The following is a 20,673-nucleotide window of genomic DNA, read 5'->3' as shown; positions in this document are numbered from 1 at the left end:
TGTAGCGAGGTACATATGAGTTCATTTATTTAATTCTTTGGAAAAAGGCAGCTGTAGAAATACATTTAAAAAAAGGTTAGCATGACTGGATGTGCAATTCAATAATATATCATTAGCAAAGCCAAGTGGTCTCACTTTGTCAATGCCAGTATTGGATTTGCCGGTGCTTCTGCAGGACAAGCACTGGCAAAGCCAAACTCGTTGGGTGACCTTCTTGGAATTTTGTTTTTATAGTGTTTGCTACAGTTTTATGCCTTCTAGATGGTCACCATATTGTGTCTAAAGATAACGTGGTAACTCTTGGAATTCTCTTTTTTTGTATTTATCACAGAACTGCAAGATGCCCATCTGGTTGTGTCAGTTGCCATGTTAGCACTATCTGATGCAACTTGACGACCTACTTGGAATTTTTTTTGCTGTTATTTATCACATTTATACCCGGCAAGGACGGCAATCTGTGGTGGCCATCCTAGATTGTGGTACCCATATTTTCACTTCATACATATAGTAAAATAATAATACGCCATCAGAGCTGCCTTATAGTTTTGGCTGTGCCTGCACCGCAGTAATACAGGCATTGACAAGGCCAATAGTGGTGGTAGGTGGTGGTAGCCAGAGCCATCATGGGTGGAAAAGCCTGGGGCAGTATGGGGAGGCATACTGAGGGATGAGCCAGTGAGACTAATACGTCGTGGAGAACTCTCACAAGCTTGAGAGAGAGAGAGCAAAAGCCAAAGTGCCGGGAAAGAGGGAAGGAGCTATCAGGTGTGATGAGCGGTAGAGGTAGGATCTCTTCCATAGACTTCTAAAAGTCAAGCGCTTTTGAAAAAAGAAATGGAACAAATACCAGATGTCAGCAGTTGAAGAATACAACTCATCCAATCAATAACCATAGTAAAGCAAAAAAATGCCTGAGAAGCTGTACAACTACAATAATAGGGTGGAAAGCTATTGAATGAGGAGCAGAGAACGGGAATGGACAAAAACACCATCCATTCATGAGGAACGTTCTGACCCAAAGCCCACTTTTAATATGTTAAAGTATTGGATACACTGCTGTCTGCAGCAGACAAAGGGTAGCCAGAGGCTTAGGGGCCACATGTACAAACCTTTTGCTGGTCACAAACGGGCTGATTTGTGGAATCGGCCCATTTTGAATCGGCCCGTTTGAAAATGCAAAAAGGCTTTTTGGCATGTACATAGCCCAAATAGCGATTCAGTAACTTGTTAACAAATCGCAATTTGGGTTTTGCGATTCGGTACTAGGAAGGGGCGTGTTAAGGGCGTCCCTTCCTAATAGATACTCGCTGTGCCATGTATGAATGTTTTGTGACCGAAATGCAGTTGCAAAACATTGGATTTTTAACACCAAATTCAATCTGGTGGTAGCCCATTCGCAAACGAGAAGGGGAAGTGTTCACTTTTACTGATCACCGAAACCAAATCCGTATGTTATTCCCCATTCAGAGCTGTGAAACTCATGGTGCTCTGGTAAAACAACCCAACATTACTTTGCAACTGTACAATAACGGAGTTTCCCAGTTTTTACTGGATGCTTTCTTTAGTCTAATTTAGCATTTTAGCCCGTCAACTGTTGGTAGGTGGTAAGGGGGGTTTGGGGTGGGTTGGGGTGGGTAGGGTGCTAAATGAGAACCAGTGTATACCCACACTCTGGGAAAAAAGATTAAATTCCTCCTTCAGGGCAGAATCCAGCCTCCAACTTAAAAAAAAAAAAATACTGCTGAAAACAACCTTTAAAGGTGGCTTAATCTAAGGTCAGTGATAAAAGTTAGCAAGTGAAAAATCCCGAATATTCATCGTACTCCTCCCTTTGTCCAAGTACCCTCATCGAGACTAACCTCGAATGCTGTTCTAAATGTTGCCAAACTAGTTTGCAGCTCTCCAAAGTAATCGCAAAGTGTTGCTGCAGAACTTTGCAAACAAATAATCAAATAAAAATGTAACTGGTGTGTTTGTTAGATATGTGTTTTGTTTATTTGTGTGATACAATATTAAATAAAAAGTAGCCTAAAGCACAAGCCTGCATTGCAATCACATAAAGCGTTTCCTGTAGCAAAATATGATATTGTTAAACAGCTGGATACGGTTGTGACAAACATGTTATTAACAGAGATAGATGTTGGTCACTGTAATACATTTTTAAATCTTCGACATATAAATCTTTATTGATTTTTACATATCGAGAAAGCAGACTATGCAACATGATTTATGAATATACGTATTTAAGAAATCAATCTAGTAATCCAAAAACTAACATTTGTAATATTTGTAACCGAATGAGATACGGTGTTTTTTATCCTCTGAATATTTTATACAGTCATAAAGTATCACAGAGTCGGTAGAAACCGTTATTCCATAAAGATAAAGGTCCTATCTATCGAAAAAAATCAAAGGGAATCAAATTGTTTAAAAGATATTACTGCTCAATAAGATTTACTGCACCATAATTTAGGCAACGTTAAATCGGGTATTTAGCTGTGGAGGTTTGCCGCACTCATGTCTGCAAAAGGAAACCACCGTTTCAAATATTCATTCAAATACTCATTCAGCCCGCATTCCAAGTGAAGGTGAGATCCCGTTAAGAGCCCCGGGTTTGAATTCCGAGATGTGCTGTGTCACTGCATCCTTTTTTTCGACGAGGCATTTCGCCACGTCAAACCTGGTTTAACTTGTCACGGGAAAGGGGTTAGTTTACGGGGACTGTTTGCAGTAAAGCTGACATCCCAAGTAATTCCATATTGCATAGGGATGCATTATAATAATGCTACGGTGGTTTGTGTAGGTTTGTACAGATCCCTGCGGAGTCGGTAATTCTGGGTGTAAAAATACCAGATTGGAATTCCCAATAAACTCAGAATGAGGGACTTCGAAGCACTCTGGTCATCGCACATCTCTCTGACCATTGAAGACCCAGAGCAGCAGCAATGCAATGAAATAGAAACCAGGTGCACGCGTCCAAATGGGCTGGTTGTAAAAGAGTATAAAAAAAGCAGTAAAGCAAATTTGTACAAATATTATTTTCATTTTGGAGCTGCAACACTACACCCTTCTGCAGAGCTGCGTCGTACCATTACTACTGCATCTTCGAATTACCTCATGACCACGACTATGAAAAACAAGTCAAAGACACCATAACACATTTAATGAAACTCTGTTTGCTGAACCTCAGTGAAGGTGGTGTGTTGGGACCTGGTGTAAATAAAAATTGTTGTGTAATGTTATTGGCATTCTATCCCATATGCATATGAGTGCACGGGGTGCACACGCGCCTGGAATATTTGTCAACTTGGGAGAAGGCACTAAGTAGGCGTGCTGGAACTGGCTACAACTGTGTGTTATTGTGAAAAGAAGCACTAGGAGGTCATTTGCCACCTAGTGATTTTACAGTCTTTCTCTTTCTCCTCAGAATCTTTCAAGTCAGTTATGCACGCCTCTTGAGGTCATCATGCACAGGGGTTTGCCACAAACACGTCCACCTTTGGCTCTGGCCTTTTACAAGTACTCTTCTGACAAAGAAGGGAAGTGCTGAGAATCCTGCATTCAATTGCTGACCGTTACCTGACACGGCAATCTTGTTTAGAAATGATATCTTGTCCAGAGAGCGAGTGAGCCAATCAAAGGGCATTTCACCCAGGTCTCTGAACACTCACTCCTATTCCTAGCTTTGATCATGACGGGACTATCTTATCAATCAGAAATGAGGTGACACGCTTTAACCAGGATTTCAACTCCATCGTACCCAGTGCCAGTGTACACCCCTTGGATAGTGGTGCTGCGATTTTGCCCATCATTGTAGGTGCGGCACAGTGTTGCTTGATAGGGAATCCTTGCAGTAATTTTCCTTGCCTGTAAGACCAACTCACACACATGATTGGGTGGGACAGTTACCTCTATGTTCTCCTCTATCATTTTTGCTTGTGTTGTCTTCATGCTCAACCTCTCTGGCCCTTGAAACGTCTCATGGAGTACAATTTCTCTCTTTTCACTGGCTGTTTCGATTGGAAACTGGGTCCTGAAGTGTAAGGACGCTCCAGCTTTAACCCCACGGTCGGTATCCCAATGGTGCCGGTAGGTGATCTCCTTTTGGAAGGTGGCTGTTCGCTTCACTTCCTGGCCACTCCTGTTTTCCATAATGGATTCATCCAGGATTGTAAATGGCTGGTATTCAGCTGTACCCTTCTTCATCTGGTATTGCACATTTGATATGCTTTCAGTGTTGTAATCCCTACACACAGTGAGAACCTCATACCACTTATAATAGTATTCTTTTCCATCACAGGGTAGGAAAAATGCACTAAATTTTGGGACAACTTTTCCTAAACCATACTTATTCCTGCCGACAAAAGTATTGACTGCAGGGTTGCATCTGATAGCATTCTCAGGAACAGAACCCCAAGAGCCTGCTTTCCATTCTAACCGCTCAAAATCACCCTCATTTACCAGTATTTTAAAGTTGGGCGTGTGGTGTTCCTTGTCGGACAAGCTATAGAAACAGTATGGGCCTTTACTTGGAGTGTAGTAGCCTATACTGACACCTGCACTAACATAGTCTCTACGAGAATAGGTCTCATTTTCAATTGACACAGCCCAATCAGGAATCTTCCCATTCCAGTCTACCCACTTCAAGGTTTTGCAATCATTGAACAGGATTCGGCCATCTGTGTCAGTGGACCCTGCAGTTATCGCGAGCTGATTGGAGGTATGTTCTCCTGAGGCAACATCCGGTGAAGTGGTGAGCACGTCATGTAGCTGAGCAGCCAGACATGTCTGGATTTCCGAAGATTCATATGTGGGAAAGAAAAAGGTAAATGTTAGCTGAGTGAAGAAAACAATGGTTGAATGTGCCAAATAAAAAGACATTTGTCATCATTCTTGAGATTAATGCGCGTGACCCACAGTGGAATCAGTAGACAACTGATAGAAATATTTTTTCACAGTTTTCATGCATATGTTTGTATTATCAAAGGGTTTGTTTTCTAGGTATAGAAAGAAACTAACATGGTAAGGCTTGTCGCAAAATACTGTTCCTGGTAAGTGATATGCCTACATTTGATTCTGATTCCACGCTGTGCGTGTATTGTAGCGGGGAACAGATGCAACACGTCCTTTAGTCCACAAATAAGCATATAGCTGCTAAAACTAACTAGTACTATGATCTGTGAAGTAGCTGATAGTTACTTGGCTCCAAATCATAAGCACACATCCTGGCTATCGGGGAGGGGGGGGGGAGGAGGTGGGGGGGGGTGTACCTCATGACTTCTACAGTCTTCAACCAGCAATATGCCCTGGATTCTTAGTATAGAGGCAACAAAAAATTGAAATGTTCGAGCTAACCACTTGCTCACTTCTTCTATTGAGTAAGATTCCATTCCATTGCTTTTGGCGTCTGTGTGCTTTTACAGTAGGACACCTTCTGCAGTTTGTGTCCCTATTTGCGTCCTGAGAACGCTCCTCCTCGGGTCGTAACCTGTGTCCAACTGATGTGTTGCTTGTGCTTCTACTGAGAGTAGGTATGGTTTGGCAGTTTGGGCTGAATTTCTATATGGTTGCTCCCATATGTGTTGCCACAGAGAGGCTAAAATGATGGAATTGCTCTAGCATGGCCTTCTCTCACTTTTTTGGTGCCTTGTGGGAATCCAACACATTTGTTATGCTTGTGGAAGTAATTGCTTCCAAACTTCAACACAGCCTCTTCTGGGGACAGACTTTCCTGTAATACATTCCAATAGTTTCACTATGCAAAGATGGCACTGAAATACAAATGGCATGTGTCAAAGGCTGTCTTAAAGCATTCTTAGTAAAGGTGGAAAGGAAATAGCTGAGCCGAGTCATCGTACCGGGATATCTAGCGATTAAAGTGCTAATGTCTTTAATGCTTACCTTGCAAATCCTGCGGATTGCTTCGGATTGCGTCTATGTGTGTGTGCGTGCAGGCATGCATGCCTGCAGCTGTGCCTACAGTTAATACATGGTGATTTATTCCCCCTTATCAGTCACTAGTGAAAACATGTTGATCCTTAATGTTTAAATAAAGAAACAAGTCTTGCACTAGACGGCCATTAGAGTCAACGTTTGTACGATCTCACTTTAAATGATGTCACCAGGGTTAAAAGGTTACATGATGTCACTTCTACACCAGTAAGGAGGGCATAGAAGCTATAACCAAGTATAAAATTCAGTTTCTCAGCTACTGAAGCTCTGCAATATAAATGAAGCCAGTTTGAAGTGTTTTGGGATTGTTTTGCTAGCTTTATACACCTTCTCCCTATTTCTTATTGACAATGATGCTTTTTAATTATAGCCAGTAAAGCACTATCTTCATACGTACATTACTTGACACCCCATTACTGCGTTTTCGGGCAATAAGAATCATAATATCCTTCACAAACTTCGATTGCATTGTGCCTTTCCTTTTTGCCTGCAGTAGGTGAATTTCATTTAGACTGATCTGACTATAACATACTTTCTCTGAGAAAATTGATATTTGCTTCATCCTTGCTGAGTCTTTGTGCTCGGTGCTCTGTGTAATGGGAATGAGAGCTGATAGCTTCATTGGGTGAGGCTGTTGCCCTTGGTGGGGTTCCTGCAGTGAAGGTCTTAAAACTTGTATCTTTTCTGTAGTGTTTCTCATTCGGAGTGGTGTGGACCAGAATCTCTCTGTGGCCCCCACCACTGCTGAGTGCTGTTGGTCATTTGGGCATCTGCAGAAGGCCTCCCCTTATCAAGGATGCGTGGTATTCTTCTGAAACCGAATGTCGCAGAGATGTGCATCTCTAGGTGCACATTACAAATTCTTGCAACGACAAGTCTGACTGGCAGGTGACCATGGGTGATAACTTTAAGGCAGGCACTCTGTATTGCCCTCACAGACTGAGATCGAACCTGCACTCTGCACTTTTCCCTTCTGAGCGACAAACACCAGTGTGCTAAAAAGCTGTGACCATATTATAGACTTTCCTGTATAGTATGTCTAAGTACTGTCTGGTTTCTCCAGTCAGGCTGCTCCAATTTTGAGTACCCAGCAACAGGTGGACAAGTGTGGTTTCCTTCATTTTCAGCGTTGCTACTGCCTGTCACAGACTGCAGTGCACACAGTAGTATGTAGAGAAGAATTATGCTCATGATTAGATCACTGTCTTGTCTATCTCGGTTCCCTTTTCTTTATCTCTATCGGATGGCTTACCCTCCTACTCAAGTGTTTGTTCTGCTACTGGAGCATTCGTCTATACACTCGCTTTTGATTGGCTGAGCATTCCTCGTCTTTTGGTGCATCATTTCTCTTGGAGCACTCCATGAAAGTGCATGCCCTGCTTCCTCCTCTGGCTCTTCTCTCTTTTCCAAAACTTTTCCCACCCAGTCTCACACCCATCACCCACCCCCTTTGAGTGTCCAACGCCAGGCCCTGCAGCAGCTTGAAGTCACGCTCACTGTCTCTCCCCCCATTCTCCTGGTGCCCCTGCCCACACTGCTTCTATCTCCCACTCCACGCCAGCTGCCACATTTGGCTTTCCCAATGCCAGGTGTTTTTAAAGTGTGCCACACTTTTTATACTTTCAAGATGATTGATGTGCTGCATGAAACCATCTTGCATCATGCAATATGGCAGCTTTCTTGAAAATATGAATACATAAATGGACTTTTTAGATTGCTTGGTTTCCACTACTGGCTTTGCAAATTCCAAACGATGACCACATGAATTGGCATTGCATGACTGATTGACTTTGCCAGTGCTTCTTCAATATTTGGGCCAACATTAAATCAACTATATGAGGATTTCCAGGAAAAAAGATTGAGGAAGGGCTCTCATGAACAGCACTCATTAGGTTAAAGATATTCTGATAGAATACTAGCAAGCACTAGCAGACCATCTTAACAAAGGAAGGGCACTTTTTCCAGTACCAATAATGGCTGATGCCCAAGAAAGGGGCTTTAGCAAATCAATTGAAAATCTGCAGGGTTTTGGGTTCTGAGGAGTATATCTGCGAAGGGCAACTCAAATGCCAAGTTGGGCACCAGCGAGAGTTTATGTGTACTGTGATGAGTTCAAGTATGGATGGTCGTTAGTGCCTCATTGAAGTGGCAAGTGAACAATTCAATGCATCTACAAAAGTGAGAATAGACTATATGGCTATGCAATTAAAAGCTGTATCCAAAACCTGTATGAAAACTGGACCAAAGGTCAAGAAGGAAGTGAGGAAGTGACCAACACTGTCCGCACGTTGAGAAGACTTCAAATAATGCATCTAGACATTCCCAATCCCCTTACAGTGTGACAATTTCCATTGTGACTATTGCATTTCTAATCATGAGTAAAGGGAGCAAACACGGATGTATGACTTATGCCTCAAGCAGATGTTTTCAACCTTTTACTGGTCCCGATGATGTCCCGTACGTTCATATGGATGGGTCGAAAAATGGACATGTTACAAGTAGCCACAAGCTTGTCACCTGTATTGATTGCACTGATGTAAAAAATGACCAATTGGTCCCGTTTGCCCAAGTTGTAACTGCCACTTGTATATCATTTGCAAAAGGGGCTGAATGTTTGCTTTATTAATATATATTGCGTTAGTCTACTCGTAGTTCTGCAGTTTATTTACTTATTGAATCGCTCTGTTAAATATAAGGATTATTGTTGGTATTTTAGGCATCTTTTGAAATTTGTTCATTTACTGCCATGTTTTGCAATATCTATGGTAAGCCTCAATGAATTTTTCTCTGTTTTTGATAGGAACCATTGTTTTTGCTGTATTGGGTGTAAAATGGGGAGTAGGGTCTAATACTGATCCAGAAAACATGTTTTTATTTTCTAACTGGGTGATGGCTAGACTTCTGTGCATTATTACCAGTTTCATGTAATCCAGAGCAATGTAAATAATAGGCACAGTATTTACCAGATCAAACAAAATATCCACTTTCTCTGGTCCTTTGGTTTCTCTTGTTGAGCCTATTCCAGGAGGCAAAACGGCTGCCGTTACTATATACAAGAAAGAAAAAATAAAGAAATGATGATGAGATGGGTGAAGTGGACAGCGGGACAAAACATCCATCTAATAAATGATTTCTGCAGAAGGTAACGGATAATGGGAAACATTCAAAATTCGCAACAGATCCAGCACAGGAATAACCCTTAAATGCTAAGACATAAGAAAACTCCATCAATCTGTCCACTCTCTTGCCTTACATTTGCACACACCACTCCAGCAGAGTGCTGGCTGCCAATAGATCTGCTCAGTGAATGCGAAATGTGGTACGCTATATGGAGAGGGATCTTTGAGGCCCTTTCTTTTGAAGTGGAATGGGACATCTGCTCCCCTCTTCCACCAGGAAGGTAGCTTCCATTGGTGAATGTAGGCTATTTGGCCTTTATTAGTGTTGTATTTTATAATACCAAGGGCCTCCAGAGGGGGCCATGTCCCTCCTTGCAGTAGGGTCCATCACACAGTGACTACGCTACTGTTTCCTGATTTAAATTGGCACAACCTGCCGCTGCACCGTCCACATTGGCACAACCTGCCGCTGCACCGTCCACATAGGCGCTGGAAGTAGGGGTGCGGGGTGACTCTGTGCAGTACCCCCAGAATAACGATGCTGGAGTTCAGAAGGTAAACAAGCAATACAGATGCCATTAAACTTTGTTTTTATATTGACACATTTGCTGTGGATTAAAAGACAGATCAAATGCAGGCTAACTCTAACTACAAAGTTAGAACATTTTGTAAAGTGAACTATCTGACAGTCTTGCTGGGGTACAGGGAGTTGGAAAGGAAAGGCTGTGGTGTGTTGGTTGCTTTCTAACAACACATTTTAAATACCTCTAAGTGAACTGTATAAATATTTCAAAATAAATCAGCAGTTAGAAAACACAAATTAAGCACAAGTCTTTTATAATTCTGATGGGTGATCAATAAAAGGTTTGCATAGAATCAAAAGAAATAAAGACACTTTACATTGTGGCTTTGTAAATGATAAATATTTGCTGAAACCTGATGTTACTCCATTATCATTTGTGAGCTAACATTTTAACTGTAAAACTGCTTGCCAGTGCAAATGTTGTGGCCATTTAAATGGAAAAGGTGTTCTCTGTAAGTACGAGTGTGCTCCCACATTTGTGACAGTGTGCACCAAAATGCACCACCGGCAACACACCACACTGTTCCCACTCCTGCTGAGTGGGCAAGGCTTATTAGTTATAATTATTCTTTGTATGATGCTTGGATTTGTTCATAACCACCCTGAAAATTGTTCCACCACCACTGTCCCTCCGCAAACTGACCCGCACACACTGCCCCAGGCAGACAGCTAAATTGTGGTCTATGTTTATGAGGTATGTGGGCTTCTGCCTGCCACGAGGCCGAAGGGTAGAACGAGTGCACACATTTTAGCATGGGACATGCCTCCATGCAAAGTTTCTCACCTTCCAGTCAGACTGACATAGAGTTTTTTGCCAGCAAAGTAGACTCCCTGGACCACGACATACGTCATCTCCTTTGAGCCTTACTGTAGGGCAGGTAGCATACGCTGCCCGATTGTGTAATCAAACCCTAAAATCCCAATTTCCAATCCTCAGTATTTCCGTGGCTTTTTAGAAACAGAAAATTCAGCATAGTTTGTTTCCTAAATTATGTACTTTTCAGAAAAAGAATAATTGAAATATATTTAATATTTTGAAATCGCTGGGTTTCCAGTAATTCAAAAATGCGAAAGGTAAACAATGAAACTGCTTCCCTTCTATTGTGTTGTTTCATTACATTAACAGTAGAATGCACAAACACACAGCATTTCCGTTTATGAGGAAATGCAGAATCACCAGGCGGGCCGCTTGCTAGCAATGACAGGATCACCCACACCTGCAATGAGAAAGGTACTACACGTAAGGCTGCCAACCCAAGGCCGCCACAGCTGAGCATAATATAAGGGATTCGTAGGAACACGCTGGAACAACAAACGAAACATCACTATCACTAAAACAAAAATGAAGCAACAAGGCAGCAGTTTTCTCGTTGCAGCAGTTCTCTCAAGCACCTAATCAGTTAGCTGTGAGAGAAATTGTAAATCCCAGGAGTTTCAATTCACATTTTATGCTGCACCAGGACTGGCTTGGATTGGTAGCTCTCCGCAGGTTACTTTTTACTAACTTAACCACCATATTGGATGGTACATTTAACGAGCAGAGCATGCTTAGGTAAAAAAATGTAATATTTCAAAACATTGAGGTCATGGAAAGTTTGGATGGTATCCAAAGCAGTAGCAGATGCTGGCAGGGAAAAGTGATGAGGCAGCGCCGGGGACAAAAGATATACAAATATAAAAATAAAACGTGCCTGCCGCCCGCCGCCTTGCTGCCTCTTGACGATGCACACACAAGCTTCCAGACTCCCCTGCGCCAATCTAAACACTGCTCTCATGCTGGGATTACCAAGCATGAGAGAAGCGCTGGGATTGGGCGGAGTGGGCTGGTTTCACGCTCCAGCAGGGACTGGGAGCCTGAGCTCCTGAGCCCCGCTGATATCGCCAAGCAACAGCCAGGAGATATCCAACTGTGCTTGTCAGTTTGGCTGTCCTAAGACAGCTGGCCAAACCGACATGCGCACTTGTAGTGCCCTGGGCCCACCATTCCTCCTGCTACTGTCCCTCAGAGTATAGCCCCACCCTCAAGACTCGGTTGTGGCTCCGCTGTAAAATAAAATGATAATCAGTTTTATTAAATGCTTTATTATCATTTTATTTTTAAGCTTCAGCTGGTTCCAGCAGTGGGGTGACGCTCCTCCACCAAAACGGAGGAGCCGCCCCCTGTTCCAAAGACGAGTCCTTACATTCACCTGCCTACACAACTGCAGACCATGTGTATCCATCCAACTGCAGCAATGTCTGGCTGAGGGAAGCCCATTAGAAAACTGGGTATGTTTACCAGATGGTGGAACTTCATCAGGGATAAAAGCACCTCCTCTGCTTTGCACGCCCCCCACATTCCCCCACTAGCCACCTGCCCGATCTGGTATTCTCACAGTATCAAAGATGAAAGTCTCTTGCCCACTTACTGGGAGTGGCTATTATTGGCAGACTCCTATACCAATAATTTTGCCCATAACCTTTCTACTTCACTAATCTGGAAACCAAATAGCCTTTCCAAGCAGAGTAGTTCATTTTCACATTGACTTGGAATATGAGCTGGAGAAACCTGGACAACAAGACAAATCTACCCCCAAGAAGGCTGAGCTTTGCACAATATTGAGAAATAAAAGAGATGACAGATATGAAGCACAGGATGCATTTTCATGTTTTTTGGCACACTATGTTTTGCTATACCCTTATAGCATGGGGCCAAGGGCTGTACCAGTTGGTATAGGACCTGAACCAGAGTTATAGGCCAGAGCCGCAGGCAAAGGCTATTAGAACATTCTACACACTGAGGGTAGAATGTTGTAAATTAAAAAGGTAGAAACAGACTGACAGGAGGGAAATGGCATAAGTAGGCTTGGGTGGCTGAACTGGAGGTTGGAATATGTCAAACGACTTGGGAATACTGCTGCCTCCAGATACAGATGGTATCCTTAACGCACAGGCATGAATTCCACAGCAAGCTTACCACGTACTAGCTAAACAACCCAAGATAGATCCAAGTAGACACACTGATGTCCTTGCATTTGAGCGGATCACACAGGTATCACTCGTATGGCTTGGTCCTGGGTATATATATTGAAATACCAGGAAGGTTTTTTTTTTTACCATATAGCACAAATGATCAAACACAGAATTAGTCTGGACCCATTAAATGCATTGCTTGGTTATGCCAAACGAATCCCAGCAACCCCTAGGAGATTCATGGCCCTATCTGTGTTGATTGCCAAATGCAGAATAACAATAAAATGGCAAGGAGACCCCAAAGACTGGCTGCTGATATAGCGGTGTGCAATGAAAGGCTGAAAACTACGCTACCCATCAGCCTCTTACCTCCAGACCTAGAAATATTTGGGGCCCATTTCGCTCTTTTCTGGCGAAAAGAGAAGCCCATCTGGATACAACATGAGAGCAGAACACACAACATAGTCATGGCTTCTTCAAGGGCTGGCACACCTCAGCAACTGCGCCGGTGACTCTGGTTGGAATATGGAATAGTGAAACCTATACTGTGAGAATTCCGCAATATAATAAGATGAAGTTACTGTGCGGAGGATCATGAGGTGCTATTCCACTGATTATATGCTCTTTAAAAAAATGCTCTCCCAAGTCATTATAACCATGCCCAGTCTTACACGAGAGGTTGGGAAGTCGCCATTTATATGCTGACTTTGAGGTCTCTGTGTTACGAAGAAGTATTTCGACTGACCAAAGACAAAAGTGGCTCAGCACACAACTTAAATACGGATATAATGGACAAAATTATTCGTCACAATCAATAAACAAACAGATGTGTAGTGTATCCCCAAAGATTCACGATAAACTTCGAAGTCTTGAAGATGAATTTTTCTTTATTTGATAGTTCAGATTTTTGGGATTTTTCATTCAAAAATACAGCATACAGTTCATAGCCAGTTCATAGCCGACGCGTTTCGTCCCTACGGGACTTCTTCAAGGCTCGCGAACAATAATTTAAAAAAATCCACACGAGTTAAAGTTTTCCCATTTTCCCTTTTCCGTAATTATGTAGTCAGATGTCTAAAATCTCAATATTGACAAAAACCCAGTATTTGTATGATGTGGAAGTACAGAAAACAAGGTACGATGGCCTTGATCCTGTTCTGTGTGTAGAATAAGTGATCCAAAATAAGATCTAAAGCGTTATTTTGACATAGTCCAATATCCAATAGTCGAAGGTTAATCAATAAATGACGTGGTATGATATCCACTGTTAGATAGACTGTGCTGGTAGTATTAAAGCCTGCACATCTTAAGGGAGACTTGTTGCACCAGCTGCCGTACCTTGTTGCGAGTATTCTTCTTCACCGTAGCGTGTCCAGATCCGTATTCAAACCGGAGGCCTCCCTTATAAAATAAGTTTTATATGCCCTAGGTTTAATTAAATTGCACAAGTCACTACCCACATTGTGATACAGTGCTTCTCAAAATCTTTTGTGCTAGGAGCACTGTGGAGTGAGGATGTGCAATATTTCTACTTATTCAGAACTCCTAAAGTCTCCCCTAGATGTTCCATGGGTGGGGGTCCTGCAAATATAGGCAGGTTCCTTATAAAATATGTTTTTATAAGCCCTGGTGTTGGGAAAATGGCCCTGGTCCTTTTCCCCATTGCAAATCCCCTGCCACATAGGTTAACATGACAAAAAGTTATTAACTAATAATTCCCACAAGGAGAATCATAGAAATGGCATTCAAAGACTTCCTAGTAAAGGCACAGGGATGGTGTTCATAAATTCAACAATATGGTACTGATGAATTTCTCCTAAAGTGTACAGGCAATAAGTTATACGACCTTCTTGTCTGTAAGCCAAAATTCAGCCTTCCAGTTGTCTGTCCTGATTAATCAGAGTTAAGCGGATTAGCCAGACTCCTTTGATGCGGTGATAAATAGCCCCTGGGGTTAGTCAGCTCTTCTGGGAGGGCAGGGATCTGGTACGTAGAAATGCCAGAGCAGGGGGAGGGGTCGTAAACAATATCCTTCAATGGAAGGAGGAGATGGGCAGAAGACGCCAGTTTCATTTACACCTCTCCTCTTTGAACCCAGCCAGATGCTAGGATTAAGGAAGGAATGGGTAGTTGCAAGGGGGATATACTATGGAGATTAGCCATCCTGGAGGTGTCTTTAGCCAGCTCTTCTCTCCCTACTGGAAAATCAGCCATGATGAATTTTGGGGAAATAGTGCCATACTTTAAAGGATAAGGTCATACCATGGGTTGTTGCCATGCACCTCATTGGAAAGGAGTTCTCTGCTTGACCCAGAGAACTTGGAATAAGTATCTGAGAGGGGCAGAGCCTGTCAGATCTGCTGCTTGATTTAAGAGAGAAGAAGGGTCCATGCCGAAAAATTTGATTTGCACCAACCAGGCACTGCACTATGAAGACTGTGCCTGCTGCATAATCCAGAACTACAGCCCTGTGGACTACCTTGCTTCAAAAGAAGTTAAGAGTGGACGCCTTGAAAGCTACAGGTTAATAGAGTTCACCTGGAACATCACCACCAAGAATCCTCAGCCTGGAGTTCTGCCGGTGGATTTGTATGGGTTTTGTCCAAGTGGATGTGGGAACTGAAGTCCCAAACTTTCAAGGACCATCTTGGAGCTTCCAGACCCTTGTTGTAAGTTTTGGACACTTTGGGACCCTTTGAAGAATTTCAGGAAGAAGTTCCAGAAGTTTGAAGAAGTTTGGAGCAACTTTGGAAAAAGGCTCCATAAGTGGACCAACTCGATCTTGCCAGCCAAGCCGGCGACCCTCAACCACGAGCCGGCCTGGCGTCCAGGTTCGTCCCGCTAAAAAGCTCTAGAGGCCCGACTTCCAAAGTTTGAGCGGGAGTAGTCTGAAACCCAAGCTTGCGAACCCTCACCGAATCCAGCCTGGTGAAAAGCATTGAGGGACTCCTCAAGAAAACGCTCCGTAAACGTTTCTAAGTCCAAACATAGAAAATGTGACCGGGACCAACCGCGACAGCCAAGCTGCCCACCTTCAACCGGGAGCCGAAATGGATTCCTGGTTCGTCCCGCTGGAAACCTTTAGAGGTCTGACTTCCATTTGACCGGGAGCTCGTCACAAGGCAAGCCAGCGAACCTTCACTGAATGAGTGAGAGCTTAGAGGGACTCCAGGAAGAAAAGCTCCAGAAAAGTTTCTAAGTCAGAAGGTAAAAACTTTGACTGAGACCTACTGCAAGGGGTAGCCGAGCAGGGCTCCATTGCGGTCAGCCTGATACTTTGACTTTGACCCGGTCTAGCACAACCAGATATCCCAATAGGCGCTATAGGTTTATATGTGCTATATAGTGCTAAATCTCCGGTTCCCTACATCGTTTTATTTTGGTTTTGGTGTCATTTTAAAGATACAAATATTTCCTATTTTTATAAATTGGTGTTGGATTTTTATTGTGAGTTGTGTCTCAATTATTTACTGAATTGGTGTTTTAAATGCTTTACATATCTGTTTTTGAAGATAAGCCTGCCTGCCCGCAACTAAGCTACCAAGGGTTGAGCATGGTAATAATTTTCTAAGACCTGTGCTGATCTTTGAATTGTGTTAGTGGCTTTATTGCCAGTGGTAGATATACATTTAGCACTACTAATAACTCACTTTCCATCACCCTCCCTGAGGCTCTGAAGGCCCAGGGGACACCAACCCCATGGCTGGCTCACACACTGTCTCAGAGAGCCCACCATAGGACACAGTGGTTTTCCTGCCTTCAAGAGCACTGCCAGGGAAACCGAAGTTTGTTCCCACCTGCCAGAAACTTTGAAAATGCTCCTACTTGGTGGGAGCAGACTACTGTTTGGAAATTCACATTGCTCCCGCCTGGAGGTAGCAAGAAGAAACAGCTGCTCCCTATTGGCAGAAGCAAAGCTGGATCTCACAGCATGCTGGGAGTGGCTGGGGCCACAGGGGCCCTGGTGCTCTCTCTGTAGCGCCCAATACAGTGTTTCTTTGGGTGCCCAAGTAGGCACCAGGACACTCACTAGAACTCCCGGGGATGGGGTCCCCAGGGCCAGAGGCTTGAGGAGGGTGACTGCGTGTCCCCTAAAAAAATGAAAGGCTCTGGGAGATGTGGTCCCCAGGGCCAAAGAGGCATGGGGAAGGGGTCTTACGCCCTCTTCCCTTGTTTAAAAATAAAGGCTCTCGGGATGGGGTAACCAGGGCCCAACGTGGTTTGGGAAGGGGGGCTGCTTGCCCCCTTCACTTAAATAAAAAGAAAAGCCCTAAGTAATAGGGTCCCTAGTGCCGTAAAGGCTCAGGGAGGGGGAGCTGCGCACCCCCACTTCCCAATAATTGTTATAAAAAGAGAGTCCCGGGTGAGCATCGGGACACCAAGGTGAATAACAAATGAGCAGCAGGAGCCTCCTATTCATTATATTATTCACTGCTCCATCAAGGAGTGCTCCCATAGTGACCTACGAGGGCTATTTACCTATCTTTTCATTTTTGGTAATGCTCCTAGAAAGGGCAAAGGCATCACCAAAATGCTTCTCTAATGTTGGCGGTAGGAGGGCTGAAAAGAGTTCTGCAACCCCTGCCCAGTAACATTAGAAAAAAAAAACAGTAAGTCTCCTGGGTCATTGAATCTATGACCCCAGGAAAATTTACAATTTTTTTCAAAGAACTTCCTTGGCTGGAGCTTTTGCTCTTCTGCTTTAAGTGTCACCCTCTAAGGGCTACTTCCAAGGCTGCAGTTTATGTGGCCTGAAGATGTATAAAAAAAACATGAAAGGTCTTCTTGTTGTTTTTATGATTGTATTTTTTGGGAAAAAAAATGTTAAAAGACTCAGAAACACATTGGTTTAATTAACAAAAAATGTCTGACAATTTACTTTGGCATTTTTCGCCCACAGACATGTGGATTAATATAATTGTATTTAAAATTTTTAGTAATCAGTATTAAGATTAAATTATTGGTGATTTCTGGAGAAAGGTGATAGATCTGCTTTATATATATTGATAGGCTCATCCCTTGATAAAGTCCATAGGCTCACTTTTTATATTTTGGTGATGCAGAAGGCCATGCTGCGCACAGAGGGTTGGGTGCCTGCGGGGCTTGGCTGCCCGCAAGAGGTTAAATGCAGGGCATGGCCAGGCCCTGCGGCCAACCCCCCGCAAGACTGTACATATGGTAATAATATATTACTTTACATTAAAAGAAAAACCAGAAATTCACTGAAAAAACAAAGGTTAAAGTGATGTTATAGGTAGTTGAAAGTGTTGAAAACATACAAGCCAAAGAAATTCACCAGTTTTAGTTATCACTGGTAACTATAACTCATGCAAGTAACTATAAATCAAGCCCCCAGCATGCACAGCATGATTTTTTTATCAATAATGTAATTTCAAATATTGCAGTGATATTATCAACGATGTCATTGAACATGTCATGAGTGATGTGATAAATGGGGTAATTAGCAGTGCATGGCAAGGGCTGTAGTTATAGTTACCTTACCTTAGGGCTCAGTTTATAGTTACTGGTGAATAATATATGCAATATCCCATTTTGGAGTGAGATGAAGATTAAAACTATAAAAGGCAAATGCAGTAGAGCAGTAGTACTGAGTGAACAACATCACAACTAAGAGATAATGTTAAATCTCTACGAGTAGGTAGGGGACAATGCATTCTGGATGATCTGGCACGGCCTCTCCCCCATCACATTGTGTTCCCATGTAGGATAAGCATGAGAGGAAATGGAAAGACTCACCAGTCTGAGATTCATTTCTAAGTTCTTCAGCCAGCTGTGCTTGATTCAATTTCTTCAAGACATCAATGGCAACTTCCAGTGCTTTGTTCGGAGTGTAATATTGAACCATTTTGTCTGCAAGTTTGAAATGGTCAAGCTTTTCTGTTGGCCCTCTTGGAAGCTTGTGAGGATCATCACTTAGTCGTATTTTAAAATGGGCGAAATCTCGTTCTTCCAGATTCTCAAGTTTTCGATGGATAAGATCTCGGATCTCCATTTACAGGTTCTTGATAAAGCCACTAATGTGTAGAAGAGAAATACAGTGGGGCAAAAGGTGGATTACATCTTTTCAAGTGAACTTGATTATAAGTCAACCGAAAATTAAAAGCCTAGTTTTCAAGCTTCCTTTTTCCACTATCCCGGTGGTTCAATGATGAGGATAGAATTTCTATCAATTCCTTCTATGAGGCAGAAACCCATATCTCCCTCATCCATATTTTAAGTACACTAGAATTCATGTTTCAAACTAGTGTCTAACACAAGATCAGTGATTGTACGCACACAGCAGAACATGCCTTTGCTTTTCTAGTCATCCATAAAAGTAATGCACTAATTGTAACTGCGCCCTTGGAATCACACCTGGCCATCCTTCATTCTTGGCCACAGACCTTGCTTCAAATGCAGAGTGGATTTTTCATGCAGACTGGATTTTTGGCGTGCGCGTAGCACTCTGGTGGTAACAGGAATTTTCTCCCCTCTACTCAGCTAGAGAGCATAGTGTAGCATAGTCCTTTACAGGACACCAAAATATAAACAATGTATTTCCATTCTCCTGGGATTGACGTGTAGGGGAACCAACATTCCATACAATGGATTGTGGCGAAGAAGGGGTAAAGAAGGTCTCATGATGGATAAAATTGAGAGAGTGCTATGTGGCTTGCTCTATTAGGATACAGGTCTTTGTGTAGTTGGTCGCTTTGACCAGACTAAAGGAACAAGGTAGTTATATAATTTCCGAATTTCTGGGAAAAGGTTTCCATATCACAACCCTGCACTGGTTAAACTGCCTCTTCAGCTGAATGGTGACAAGAGTCCTTGAAAATGCACTAGAGGGTACATACATATTACTCTCACAGCTAATACATATTATCAGACATATCAGCTCCTGGAAGTTAATATTAATTAAGACGATGACCTAGTTCACAAGTTGAATGCTCCAGCTACTCTAAGGCTTCTTTAATGCGGAGTAGCAAATGTTCACAAACACTATCTGATAATTTGGATATTTTTCATGGAGTGAATTGAAAACATAACATGTGACATTACAAACATTATGCAAAGGTGATAACCTCCTCCAACAAAATCAATAACATTGTTCCTGAACCAGTGCTCTTTACACCAATTTTAAGAGCAAAACTATTAGCAGTGCTAGCTTTGAAAAACATTCCCCTCCTTCCTGTGATACTTTTCGGACAGTTTTCAGACAGCTTTTGCATAAGACAATTAATTGTTCCCTCTCTTCTGGTTGATAATGAACTCAGTGGCCACCCAGCTACTGAGGAACTTAACAACTAGATCAGCAAACGATAAAGCTATTTTGAATTAACATTTAATTCAAATCTTTGGTTAAACGTTTTAGATTTCTGTTCTTTGGAGCACATCTATCTCACCCACGCACATCTGTATTCCTTTACAAAGACTTGGAGTCATGTTTAATTATAACATACTGTTGTACATCACCACTTTGTATCAGTCTCCCTTAGCATATTTTAATCATTAGGGAAGAACTAAAATGTGTTACTTTTTTATTTATAAAGTTATATACTGCATAGTCACTAAAAGTATTGATGTACTTTACTGGTAAAAATAAAGGCAATATAAGGTCTTAGGGGAAAAAAACTGGAGGAAGGAGAGTGCGGAAGAGGCACAAATAGGTCGTAGGGAGTCTAAAGGGGATGGAGTTGGATGAAACAGGTGGAATGAAAATCAGCCAAAGGGGATAGAAAGACTGAGGCAAGGGAGACGGGTAGTAGAGGAATGGATAATGGTAAAGAGGAGTGGGGAAGAGAAGAGCAGGAGCAGAAATGAAGAGAGGGGGGTCAGGGAGAATGAAGTTAGATAATTAAGTTAAGGCATGAGCACATTTTTAAGAGAATACAGATTACAAGAGAGAATTGTGTGTTGCAAAGGGATTAACAACTGCTGTGATTACATTACAATAGTAGTTTTGAGGCATTAAGTCAGACCTTTTTGATAAACCCATCAAAAATAGGAAGTGATCGTAAACCAGCCCATCTGCCCTCACATGGGCTTATGCCATCGGGAACATTT

The 20,673-nt window shown here is 42.5% G+C and overlaps 1 protein-coding gene across 1 annotated transcript in view; it reads right to left on the bottom strand.

Moving 5' to 3' along the window:
* Positions 1 to 1,972: 1,972 nt before the first annotated feature.
* The window catches only part of LOC146855871 (natterin-3-like), a 70,608-nt gene continuing 51,907 nt past the window's right edge, over positions 1,973 to 20,673 (bottom strand). Inside the window, exons 2-4 of the mRNA XM_085653817.1 lie at positions 18,364 to 18,641; positions 8,916 to 8,998; positions 1,973 to 4,788 (exon numbers count right to left, since the gene is read on the bottom strand). Of these exons, the coding sequence (XP_085509943.1) occupies positions 3,709 to 4,788; positions 8,916 to 8,998; positions 18,364 to 18,619 (1,419 nt within the window). The 5' untranslated portion in view covers positions 18,620 to 18,641 and the 3' untranslated portion in view covers positions 1,973 to 3,708. The remainder of the gene's footprint in view (positions 4,789 to 8,915; positions 8,999 to 18,363; positions 18,642 to 20,673) is intronic.

Source organism: Triturus cristatus, chromosome 4_1 (assembly GCF_964204655.1).
Source record: "Triturus cristatus chromosome 4_1, aTriCri1.1, whole genome shotgun sequence".
Classification (NCBI taxonomy): Eukaryota; Metazoa; Chordata; class Amphibia; order Caudata; family Salamandridae; genus Triturus; species Triturus cristatus.
This window is presented reverse-complemented; position numbering and strand designations above follow the sequence as displayed.